At 32.0% G+C, this 12,332-nt stretch overlaps 1 protein-coding gene across 1 annotated transcript in view; it reads right to left on the minus strand.

Annotated features, from left to right (window-relative positions):
- Positions 1-513: 513 nt before the first annotated feature.
- The window catches only part of LOC144436203 (fatty-acid amide hydrolase 1-like), a 13,311-nt gene continuing 1,492 nt past the window's right edge, over positions 514-12,332 (minus strand). Inside the window, exons 3-16 of the mRNA XM_078124928.1 lie at positions 11,763-11,819; positions 10,820-10,909; positions 8,873-9,006; positions 7,759-7,965; positions 7,438-7,478; positions 6,830-6,954; positions 5,910-6,035; positions 5,389-5,486; positions 4,739-4,829; positions 4,195-4,238; positions 4,018-4,057; positions 3,426-3,537; positions 2,584-2,726; positions 514-2,214 (exon numbers count right to left, since the gene is read on the minus strand). Of these exons, the coding sequence (XP_077981054.1) occupies positions 2,098-2,214; positions 2,584-2,726; positions 3,426-3,537; positions 4,018-4,057; positions 4,195-4,238; positions 4,739-4,829; positions 5,389-5,486; positions 5,910-6,035; positions 6,830-6,954; positions 7,438-7,478; positions 7,759-7,965; positions 8,873-9,006; positions 10,820-10,909; positions 11,763-11,819 (1,425 nt within the window). The 3' untranslated portion in view covers positions 514-2,097. The remainder of the gene's footprint in view (positions 2,215-2,583; positions 2,727-3,425; positions 3,538-4,017; positions 4,058-4,194; positions 4,239-4,738; positions 4,830-5,388; positions 5,487-5,909; positions 6,036-6,829; positions 6,955-7,437; positions 7,479-7,758; positions 7,966-8,872; positions 9,007-10,819; positions 10,910-11,762; positions 11,820-12,332) is intronic.

Raw genomic sequence — 12,332 nt, forward strand, 5'->3', positions numbered from 1 at the left:
AAATACAACAAAAACAATCACTGTAAAGATATTTGATATCTATTAGTAATTTACAATACAAAAATAGACAAGAAATACCTAACAATAAGAGGAAGTCTTTGCATTATTGTAAAATGAATAAATGAAAAATGTGAAAAATTCTAGATGTAGGGTAGATAGGCATAGTACAAACAGCAAGCCCTCTAAGCCTATTTGATATACCAAGCAATTTCCAGTGATGGTGTTCCCCTATCCCTATGTGGCGCCCTCAAGAGGCCAATAGTACAGATGTACTAAGAAAACCTAGTTTTCATCACTTTGTCCCACAATTTTGTTTTTCATTAGATCACTTTAGATGGCACACAGAGTAAAAACATGGTATTTTGTTGACAGACAGACAGACATACATACATACATACATACATACATACATACATACATACATACATACATACATACATACATACATACATACATACATACATACATACATACATACATAAATGCTTTTGAAGCTATATAAATTCTTTACAACTATAATCACATATACGTTAATATTTTAAACCTCTTTGAAATATAAACTAATCGAAAGTAAGAAGTATATTGCATCATCATCATTATCGTAGTGTGATTGTATATCAAACCATAATAAATAATTACTGTCCTTGAAAGTCACTATTTAAAGTGATACTGAGAATCGAAACTCGTTGAATTTATTTTTCATAAGCAAACTAGAGGTAGGGGTAGGATGGTGGTGTTAGCTGGTCAACAGTTAATAATCAACTTTCCAACCAAGTATGACTGTGTAGTCTAGAACATACCGGTATGTGTGTGGCCGTTTCTATGATCTCTCTTCACCGTATAGTCAATGTCTTTCTCTAGCACAGCATTCTGTTCTTATCACCGACAGCAGTAATTTAATGCTATTAGAGTGTTTATATAAACATGACTTTAAGACGGAAGGTGGAATTTGTAGTAAACAGAATGAAGTAACCAATTATAACCACCTGTCAGGGTGTGATGGATTACTACTGAAATGCGCTGTTCACTCTTTCCCCAGTGTGAGATACAGCTAGATTTTTGGTAGCTTAATATGTTCATTTGACTATACGTGGAGAGAGAGAGATCATAGAAAATGAGTCCATGTATAGCTACTAGACTTAGCTTTAATGGCATTCTTTAAAACAACTGCCACACTGACATAGTTTTGGGGGTGGGGGTGGGGGTGGGAGAATTTGTTGACACCAGCTGAATAATTGCCATCCATACAGTATAATTGACAGCTTATTTCACTTTTCAAACTTATTGGCTATAGCCATTCATGAGTGACAAGAGACCTATCTTACAAGCCATATATCTTACATTCTAAATGAAACACTGTTCCCAGTCAGCAGACTACACATATTATCAGGACTGTAACATCTTTACACTAGTCATAATTTACAATCCATATCAATAAAATATGAACATACTAGTTTTCTAATTTGAGTCTATACTGGATCTCACAAAACTCAAACTAAGTGGATGACAGTTTCAATGAGTCACTGAAATACCTCTCAATAATTATCTCACTTTTAAATCTTACATTACTAGTTTAGCTATAGACTAAAAGACAACCAGGACAATGATTGCCCAACAATGAAAAGTGTCAGTTTCAGGACACTACGATGTTACTATGGAAACTACAATGTTACTATGGATACCAAGTTGATTTCAGAAGAGATGAATACTGGATTAGCCATATTGTAATTTGTAGATTAAAATGCATAGTAAAGGTAAAAGTATGCCTACACAACTGTTTACATGTACTTTATTAAACTACCAACTGCAATTTCAACCTTGGTTAAATGCTTTCAAATAGACTACAGTGTCGGCAATGGCTACTGACTGCGATTTTGATCTTGTACATAAACTACCAACTGCAATTTCAACCTTGGCTAAATGCTTACAAATAGACTACAGTGTCGGCAATGGCTACTGACTGTGTTTTTTATCTTGTACATAAACTTCCAACTATAATTTTGACCATGACTACTAGATATACTTATAAACTACTGACTACAATTTTGACAATGGCTACACACTTATAAACTTCTGACAGCAACCATGACTAGACACTTATAAATTTCCGACTGCAATTTCTACTTCTTTCATCAGTCGCATACATAATTCATCTTGGTACTGCAGGGCGATACACTGTACACCTACAGGTAGACCAGCAGAATCCTTGCATGCCTACAACAGAATTGACAACAAATTATTATTACAATATTATGCATTCATTGGATAAATTGATTTAATTCAAGAATAACATACTTACATGCAGCACACAAAATTTTGACTAACATGCAATATATAAATATATGTTCAAACATGAGACAGCAACGCCTACTATTATAACTCACTGAAATAAATATTCAATGATTTTTTTTATCTTTAATGTACTGTATACTTTCACTTTATTTTATTTACTTATTTCATATGAGCTTCGCAATTTTAGTAATTCCTCTGGGAATTTTAAGTTTGAATAAACTTGCTTAGATGAAAGATTACTGACTGTGGACATACACATCTATAATATTATGTACTAAGTATTACACTAACCTCTCTAGCCATTTTATCCCATTCATCATTGATTGGGAAATCCTCGGCCAATTGTCTGTCATCTTCCTCTGTGACAGTGGTTACCGGGACGATACCCCCTGGGAAGTTTAGCAGGTTACATACGATAGTAGAACTTGCAGCATCTAGATGAAATCAATATAAGACTAGTAATTAACAGGATGGTTTGTGTCCATAAAATGTTACAAGGATAAAATGTGGGTTTTATTAAAACTTTGAATTTGAAATTAGTGAAAAGATTAATGTATGAAAAGAAATAAACAAACATACTTGTCTACCAGTGAGTTTATTTAGTGTCACTGTGACAGTACAACATAAAAACAACTTGTATGTCTCAAAAACACAGAAATAAAGTATATTTAAATCACAAAAAATGACAATAATTGTGGTAATTAGGACAATTTCAATGAATACCAGTTCAGCATTATTATTTTGTCACAAAATAAACCTTAGTTATATCAGTTTTTAGATATCTTTCAATTTTCATAAATATTTTTTATTCATCAATGCATGAAATTTAATCTTGATAAATACTATTTTTGTAGAATGTGAAATGTTTGAATTAATTTTATATTTGTTTAATCTTGAGTTAAATCTTGTTTTACAGGTAAAGACTTCTGAGAAAGACAATACAGAATTCTGATTTCAGATTTCTTTTAGCAGAGATTATTTTTGCATCCCGGCTAAGAATGATAATGTATTTATTGCAGTGCAAGGCTAAAAGGAAAACTTACTTTCCCTGGTGTAATCACTTGCCATTCAACTTATGGAAGATTACAACAATAGAAAAGAAAAACCACATTCAAAATGAAATATATACTTACATTGTGTTTTACAACAGTTGTCATTACTAACAGCTGTTAGATAGAATCCTGGACATAGAAGTACATCAATGTTATGACGTTTCCATTCTGACATGTATTCAGATTTATAGGCCTACAATTAGAAAAATAAATATGTATTCAGATTTATAGGCCTACAAATGAAAAATGAATATGTATTCAGGCCTACAGATGGAAAAAATTGTATGTATTCAGATTTGTAAGCCTACAAAAAAATTATTCATATTCAGATTTATAGGCCTAAAAGTCAATGTATTGGTTAAAAAGTCAATGTATTCACATTTATACAAATGGTTTAAAATTAACATCTATTCAGATTAGTACCTATACTATAACAATATAATATGAATATGTAAATTAAAAGTTTTTGTTTATCATTTCTCTATGTTGACATAAAAGGTGTATTTGTGTATGCATTATTTTATATCAAATGAAATATACCATATTACTAGACTATGAATTCAGGTGTAGAGAAATAGTATAGAATAAAAATGACTAATTTTATGTTTTAAATGGAGGAATGCAAGAGGTCCAGAGTGAGAGTTTGATAATATTGGGACTAGGAGTCACTTACTGAGGCTTTAAATTGTGTCTTCCACAACTCTTCCACAGTTCTGTTCAAATGAGAAAAAAACACATCAGAAATTCAGAATAGTAACAAAAGAAGTTAAAACTTTAAAAATAATGACAGAAACAGGAGCTTGCTGTATAGTTTGACTTTACCAGACTAGAGTACAGATCTATGACCTACCTTACTCCTGCATGGCCTTCCCATGTATTGTAAACTCTTTCAGACTGTACAAATAAAATGAAAAAGAGATTATCAAAACTCTTTTAATATATCGTGTATGTACTACGATCCTGGAGTGGCATTCAAATGTATTCAAATGTTTAAGGTTGTATGACTAATTTTTTGTTGATGGAAATCTGATTACAATAATAATGCTAGAAGTTTAGTTGAGATTTTAGATTTTTTGGGTGAAATATTTAATTTTATAAAATAGATATGATATGAACAATATACATCACGTATTAGGAAATCACTATGTGTTACACAGTGTGCCCTCTTTGCCAATTTGACGTGCCACTGACGCACACAATTTCTAGTGATATACCAAAATTTAGTGTTCCCCTATCTCTTACTCATAAGAAATGTCAGTTCTTTTCATTTTGGCTCACAACAACAAAATTTGGCTATCACTAGAGGGCACACTGGTATTACACAAAGTGGGCATGTCTAATCAAAGTGGGATGATGTCATATCTGATAGAAAAGAATAAAAAAATTCAACTTACAGTGAATGGTCTTGCTAACATTCTGAACAATTTAGATTTCAGGTAAGTGCGCATCTGTATAGCCATACTCCTATCAATGGCCTCTCCTTTGCTGTTGACATACAACAAAATGACAATATTAACTTTTGATAGTTTTAGCTAAACATATCTATGTTAGTTGAATGGGGGATGGTTGGGGTTTCTATAGTGATGGGCTATGTAATTGCAGTGTACCATTTTTCACCCTACTTGTGTATACAGGGTACGTTTATTGACTTTCCTATAGTGATGTTATTATATATGCAACAACAAAGAACCAGTCACTATCAAATACTGTATTCTATAGAGGTCACAAGCACCTGACAATGAGGTAATTGCAATAGAAAAACTTTAAATTTGTTAACATGCAAATTATTATAAAATTTGATAACTATACAAGTACCCTAGCCAGGTGAACAAGCCATCAGCATACTTAATCCAAATAGTTGTAACCATTATAGCATTATTCAAATACTCACTAGGGCAAGATTCACAATGTACTTGCCATTGACACATTTAATCAACATGCAAATTACTATAAGATTTGAATACTTACAAGAATGCTAGCCAGGTGTAACTGACATTGACACATTTAATCAATATGCAAATTACTATATGATTTGAATACTTACAAGAATGCTAGCCAGGTGTAATTGCCATCAGCATGGGCCAACTTCCATCCTAAATGTGGAATGGCTTCAGATGCATGTGGTGGTTGAAATGGTATTAACTGAAGGTAAGACAACAAGGGTATCACAGAATGGATTATATGACCCTAGAGATACTACATGTGTTGTGTCTATTTCTTACTTTATCCAAATTATGGACACTAGGGTTTCAATTTGATATGTGTAACATTTTTATACAAGAAATGTAATATACTAACAATTGAACCTAAACAAACAATACATGTTATTATTTCATGTTTTTCATTCTTAATTTAAAAAAAAAATTAGAACCATGCTGTTCAACAGATAGTTGCTTTCTGAGGATGAAGAGGGGGAGGGGGAGGGTAGGAAGTCAATAGGGACATATAATCATAGAGTGTATAATATGTTCCAGATGTTATCACTCCCATAATATTCTCTTCAAAGATCAAAGACTCAATGACTGACATAAAAAATAACAAACTGTACTGATAGTATTTTAATACCGTGTGACCTGCTGCTTCCAATGCATCTTTAGTCAGATTAACAGCTCTTCTAACAGATGGCACTGGAGTAAAGAAACCGTCATCATCAAAATAACCAATTCTTAGTTTGTTTCTGTCATTGTATATCTATGGGACAATAATAACAATTTATCCAAAGTTAAAAAATCATAATGTAAATTATTTAATTTATTACCAGGACTTTAAGTCTCTCTTTTTAAAATCAGGGTTCTAATTTGCAAAAATATCAGATCTGATTATAATCCAATACACTCAGTGAGTAGACTAACCAATAACTCCTGATTTGTATCTTCAGACAATAGTTATCAGAAGTTCTAGTCTTCAAGGGCCATGTTAGATTAGGATTCAAATTTAGATGTGAAACACCATTTTCTGGCAGAGCTATAGAAAAAGATAGTCCAGAACTAGACTTGTTCAAATCTCCTGTCTTTTTTCATTTTGGATAAATTATTCTAATTTTGTTTTTAAAACAAACAACTGAGCTTTTGTGTGAAAAGATAACCTGAGTGAATGATTAATCAATCAAGTGAATACGTATAGCCTTTGGGAGACTACTAGTAGCTGGGTAAAAATTTTAAAAAAACATGTTCCTTTACAAAACTAAAAATTACTAACAGACTCAATACATTTGAAGATTTTGAGACTTAAGAACCCCCCTCCCCCCAAAAAAAAATGTTATCAAAATTATTAAAGTCACTTTAGAATTCAAAGTTGTCGTCGAATACTGCATACATTAACTGTATGTGGAATAGAAGATCATTGATTATTCTCCAAAGGGAGTGGAGCCAGACTAGTACAGAACAAAATAACAATTCAATATGATCCGTATGGCCTCCACTAATAGGATAACATTAATGTGAGAACCTGGGACTGAATCCCTGGCCTTTAACTCACAAACTTACATCATCATTAAACTTCAACGGTGCAACGTTACAGTCTAACTGAAACAACAAGTCGGTCCATAATGCTTTTGTTGCCATGACAACGCCATCAACATCTCTACTCATGATACCAACACCACCAGACACTGTCAAAAAAAAGATAAAAAACAAGAATTAGTAATTGTTATATAGAACTTACAGGTTGTTGGTAGTTGAGTGGTCAGTTTGTATGCCTCTTACCTCTGATTTAAAATTAACCAGGTCTGTATGTAAGAAAGGTGACGCTAGTTTTGACTTTACCAAACAGTGCAGGTTTTCCCTGGATACTCCATTTTCTTCCCGTTGTAACACTGTGGCACTAGGGTGCTGCATAGTGGCAACTATTCATCAAATTTCAGAATTTATTGGAATAAAAAATATTAAACCTGCATCATCCATGGTGATCAATAGTTGAAGAAACTATTCATTTTGAGCTTTGGAAAAGATACATTGTACTTTGTACAGAACAATTAAGCAATTATCAGTATTATACGTTGTCAGAGGTAAAAAGTATGTAGCTGCAATGGCATACTGTTTGTGTGTGATGACAGTATTCATTCTACAAGGTTTAATTATAGAGTGAAACTTACATCCTCTCTGTCCAGGCAGGCAACCTCTTAGACCTTTGTGACTGGCAACAACAAAAAATGACAACACTTATATTAATTATGAAAATGAACATATTAAGGAAAATTGGTCACACAAAAAGAAATAACATTATTTTGGAAATTCTGACACAACCAATGAGGACTTTCTACTTACAATTCATATTTTGGATATTAAAGAAATATAATTTCAGTTTATCAACAATGTCATGAAAATAAGGTTGCCGTAGTATCAAAAGTGAACACGTATTCTTCAGTTCATATTTCAACTATTGAGGGCAGTATTCATCTCCAATTCAGACCCACCTTATTCTCTGTTCAGTTGGTCTCAATGCACACACTCCACTCATATGGGCTGGTATTCTTACACTGCCAGCAATATCTGTACCAATACCAATAGGTGAGCCATCACATTTTAACAAAGCCCCCTCACCACCACTGGAGCCCCCTGGTCCCCGACTAGGATCCATAGGATGGGTTGTTCTACCAAATACTGTATTATCACAAGAGTAGCTAGAGAACAAAATAAATGATAAGGAACATGAAACAGAAAAAGATGAGATATATTCTTTTTTACCACTTAAATGTACACTTTTTTCCTTAAAAACTGTTTTTGAGCAACAAATCTTCTTTTCCTTACTTTTTTTTTGAGACACCTCAGCTTATTTTATATTTAAATTTTAATAAGTATATTTTTATCACTAAAATTAATTCAAAATATTACTGTAATAGTTATCAGGTTGATAAAATGTACAATTAAGTTTTAAAAGCCACAAAAGCCTGAATATTTGTAAATTTTTGTTTTCCAAATTTTTATTTGTCAGAAAGATGAGAATACACTTATTTGTGTATTTCATTCAGCACTTTGTATTCTTTCAGTTTCAAACACTCTACTATGCACAAAATTCAAAACAAACTTTGTCAAATATCAGTAAATTAAATGTCATAATTTTATCCAATTATTATTATTTTATTTATACTCGGTTTAAAAAGTAGCACTGACGTGCTAATACATCCGAGATGTAAAATATAAATAAAACTACAGTAAAACCATCAGGAAGATAAAATATACATCACATTAATAACTTATATACCAAACAAAACAAACCAACAACAAAGACTCAAAAGACACATTCAACACTAAAACCTAGAGCTGATAAATAAAATGATGGAAATCACAATGTGAAAGAGTATTAAGTCGTCCAACAACACTAAAATACAAGTAAAACATGGGTTGAGAGACATTGCCTTGCTTTATTTTACGTTTAAAAGATGCTAGATTATCAGCCATCCTTACTCAGTTTGTTCCAAATTACTGGTGCCTGATACGAAAAAGAGTGCAAGCTGTATTTGGTGGTATGAACTCTTGGAATTTTCAATATGTTATCCCCCCTTAAATTATGATAGTGTATTATCTTACCTTAGTAGTGATTGTGGTACATTAGTTTTCATGAAAGGTATGGCACCTTGACTCTTAAGAACTTGAACAACAACACAGTCACTGTCGGCAGGTTTATCAACAAATTTAGCAAACCCCATGGTAGAATCATACCCCTAGAATACAATGTATGCAGTGTTCAATTTTTCCATGCAATATCTGGCCAATCAGTTCAATTCAATGATAGAAAACAACTGATAAACAGATTCCATATCATATTTTCTCTTCTATAGATTTACAAAATTTCTTACAACTTTGCTCAATTTCTTCCTGAAAGTATCACAGTATTGCAGAATTTGAATTTGCCAATGTAAACTACTAAAATTCATAAACCTAAGACAGGTTTAAATAAAGTTATGTCTGATCATGTGACATACACTAGGGAGTACATATTAAGTTTATACATTTTTGGGAGTAATATTTTGATGCATGTTTAAAAGGTTACTCACAGTATTCTATATGATGTATACTTTAACTATCACAATTCACATACAACTGACTAAACTCAAACCTGGTACTAAGATATAACTTATAAATGATATGACAATGTCATTTTTATAAGTATAAAAACACCAAGGTAATCCCTACTATGCAATCAACCGTTCTATCAATGCCACAAGATAAATGTAATGTCATAGACGGCATACACTGACATTATACTAGAATAATATGTGGATATTTTCATTTGAGTAAAAAGTTTGTAAACTCAGCATGTGCCACTTTAATCTGTAAAATTCATAAGTAATCAAAATATTTGTGTGATCATTTATGAAAAAGATGATATTAATGTAAATATTATAATATAAAGCATAAACAGAGAGTTACTAAGCTTGATAAGGCACACTGTACTGTTATGATAAATTCAAGTTTTAGTTTCATTTTTTAACATTTTAGGCTGGAGAAAAGATCAGCCATCAAATTTCACAAAGTACTATCTGTCTTGAGTTCATCAGTTGATCAGTTATTGGGTTTAGTGATAAATATAAATATAGGACTTAAGTTACATACTAGTATGCTAAGAAATAGTTTGTGCATACCAGAGATATAAACAGACACTGAACTGTGCCCAACATGTGACCTGTCACTAACCTACAGGGTATAGCTGAAACACCCTAAGTTACATACTTCCAGTATTACTACCAGACTAGTTACATGTAAAACAGCTACCTTGCTGACAGATATGACAGTTACAGATATGAAAATATTGAGAGAGAAAAATCTGAATCAAGATGGAAATTTCATATTCTTAGAGTGTTTTGTATACACACACACACAGGCCTTTTTTCACTGTGGAAAATTTACATTGGCCTGAATGCACTGTATTTTCAGATATGGAACCAATATCTGGTTTCAATCCATAATAGTCACCCTACAGGATTGTCAAGTTCACTTCACATGTAGTTTTCAGTATGTTATTTTGGTATACTATACTATTCTTGTCAAGGCATGTTGTTAGAGCAATAAAAGTTATCATTATTATCTTTGTGATATGCTGCATTTATCGTTACATTAGTATATTCAGTGATATCAAAATGTAGCCTACTAAACTTTCAGCCTTGGCAAATACTAGTAGTTGCAACATAACAGCCCGAAACGAAATATTTATCTACTATTGCCCTCATAACCAGGTAATAAAGTGTATAATATTCATCTACTTTTAAAGTAATATCAACTTCTTAATTTATTTTGCACAACACTTTTTAACTCTGTAAGAGGTTATGTATCTCTATGGCACAAAAATCCATGCTTTAGATTGAAAAAATTGTGAACCAATAACCAAGGCAAATATTACAAGCAATATGAGGGGGGGGGGGGCAACTGGTAAGGTACATTTCACCTCTTAATACAGATGGTAACAAAACCTGGCTAGTGAAAATAACTTTATCTTAGATTTCTTCACAATAAATAATGGTTTTCATGAATGCTTACCTGAATGTTAAGGTTCTCTTTGATACTGACTGGAATTCCATACAACAAACCATCCTTGGTAGAGTCTTCTTCAAGTTCCTTGGCCCATAGCTATAAATAAACATAAATTATGAAAATTGGGAGATTATACTTTATAAACAACATATTACAGAATGACATGTTGACTGAAAGCTTAATATTACCACTTCAAATACTCAACTAACTATTTACAGGAGAAATGACATTGCCATTGAGTTTTACTCATGGGTTACATATTCAGGCAACTTTAAATGCAAAAGTTGCCATCCACAGTGGGGATATAGAAGTAGACAAGTTATCATGTTGATTATTAGTTGGAAAGTAAACGATTGAAGCCATTAAAATCATCAAGTCCATGCAAATTAAAGTTTCAGCAGAAATCTGTTTCTACTGCACTGTGAAAGAATAGCAATGCTTTATCACCTTTCAATGTGATTGGGTAAATGATCCTGCTATGTGTGTTGTGTCTCTGTTATTGTTAGTCTAGAGTTGAAATGTGTCTATCTTTGTGTCAAAAGGTGTATTTTAATTATTTATCACCTTTTCTAATAAAAACACTGGTAAGGTAAACATAGTAAAATGTTCAACTACATCATCACACACCATACAACTTTTGTTGCCATGCACAATTACAACATGTGTCTAGTTCTACATACAACTTTTTGAACGATACGTAAACGACTTTTGATAGCAAGATCCAAAAATGAACCACGCACAGTGTAGAAACTTCCAAACTACTATAATTAGCAGGATAAGATTGCAATAAAAGTGTCCAGTATCAAAAGGAAGTGTAGTTTTAGTTCCACCATATTGATAGTAGATATCATGTACACCAAAATAGTTGCCCTATATATAAAGACATTTATGATTACCTAATAAAATTTTTAAACAAACTGAAATTCATTTGATGATAATTATTACCTACCTCAGCTTCAACTACAGGCTCAGTAACACAGTTGTTTTTCTTGGTGGCTTCCATTGCCTTTAATAAAGAAATAAATCATATTGTTTATATAAAATAATCAAAACTTTTATGATTTATGGAATTATTTGTTTTAAGAATCAAAGTTATTAAATGTAATGACTTGAAAACAAAGTTTGATAATATCAAAGTGAAATGCAAGAAATCAAACAATGGTTATATTAGATCAAGATTTGTATCAGTTGTTCTTCCTTTATAGAAATAGCAGAAACTGTTATTAATCTTTTAGTCATCTTGAATTGACAGTTCTCATCATCTACATTTTTTTATCTTTGGGATATTAAGAATCATTGAAATTATTTTCCATTTCCAATTAGGCTTCATTATCATACTTGGCAATCTGATTAAAATCCAATGTGGTGAAAGCAACTAGTAAATGCTTTGTTTACCTCTATTTCCATCGTTTTGTGCTGTTTGTTTTTGTTCCAAGTGATTGCCATCTTCAATGACACAAAACGATGGAAATAAAGGTAAATGCAGCATTTAGCCACTTTCATCACATTGGATTTTAAT

The sequence above is a fragment of the Glandiceps talaboti genome, chromosome 6 (genome assembly GCF_964340395.1).
Source record: "Glandiceps talaboti chromosome 6, keGlaTala1.1, whole genome shotgun sequence".
NCBI classification, from domain to species: Eukaryota; Metazoa; Hemichordata; class Enteropneusta; family Spengelidae; genus Glandiceps; species Glandiceps talaboti.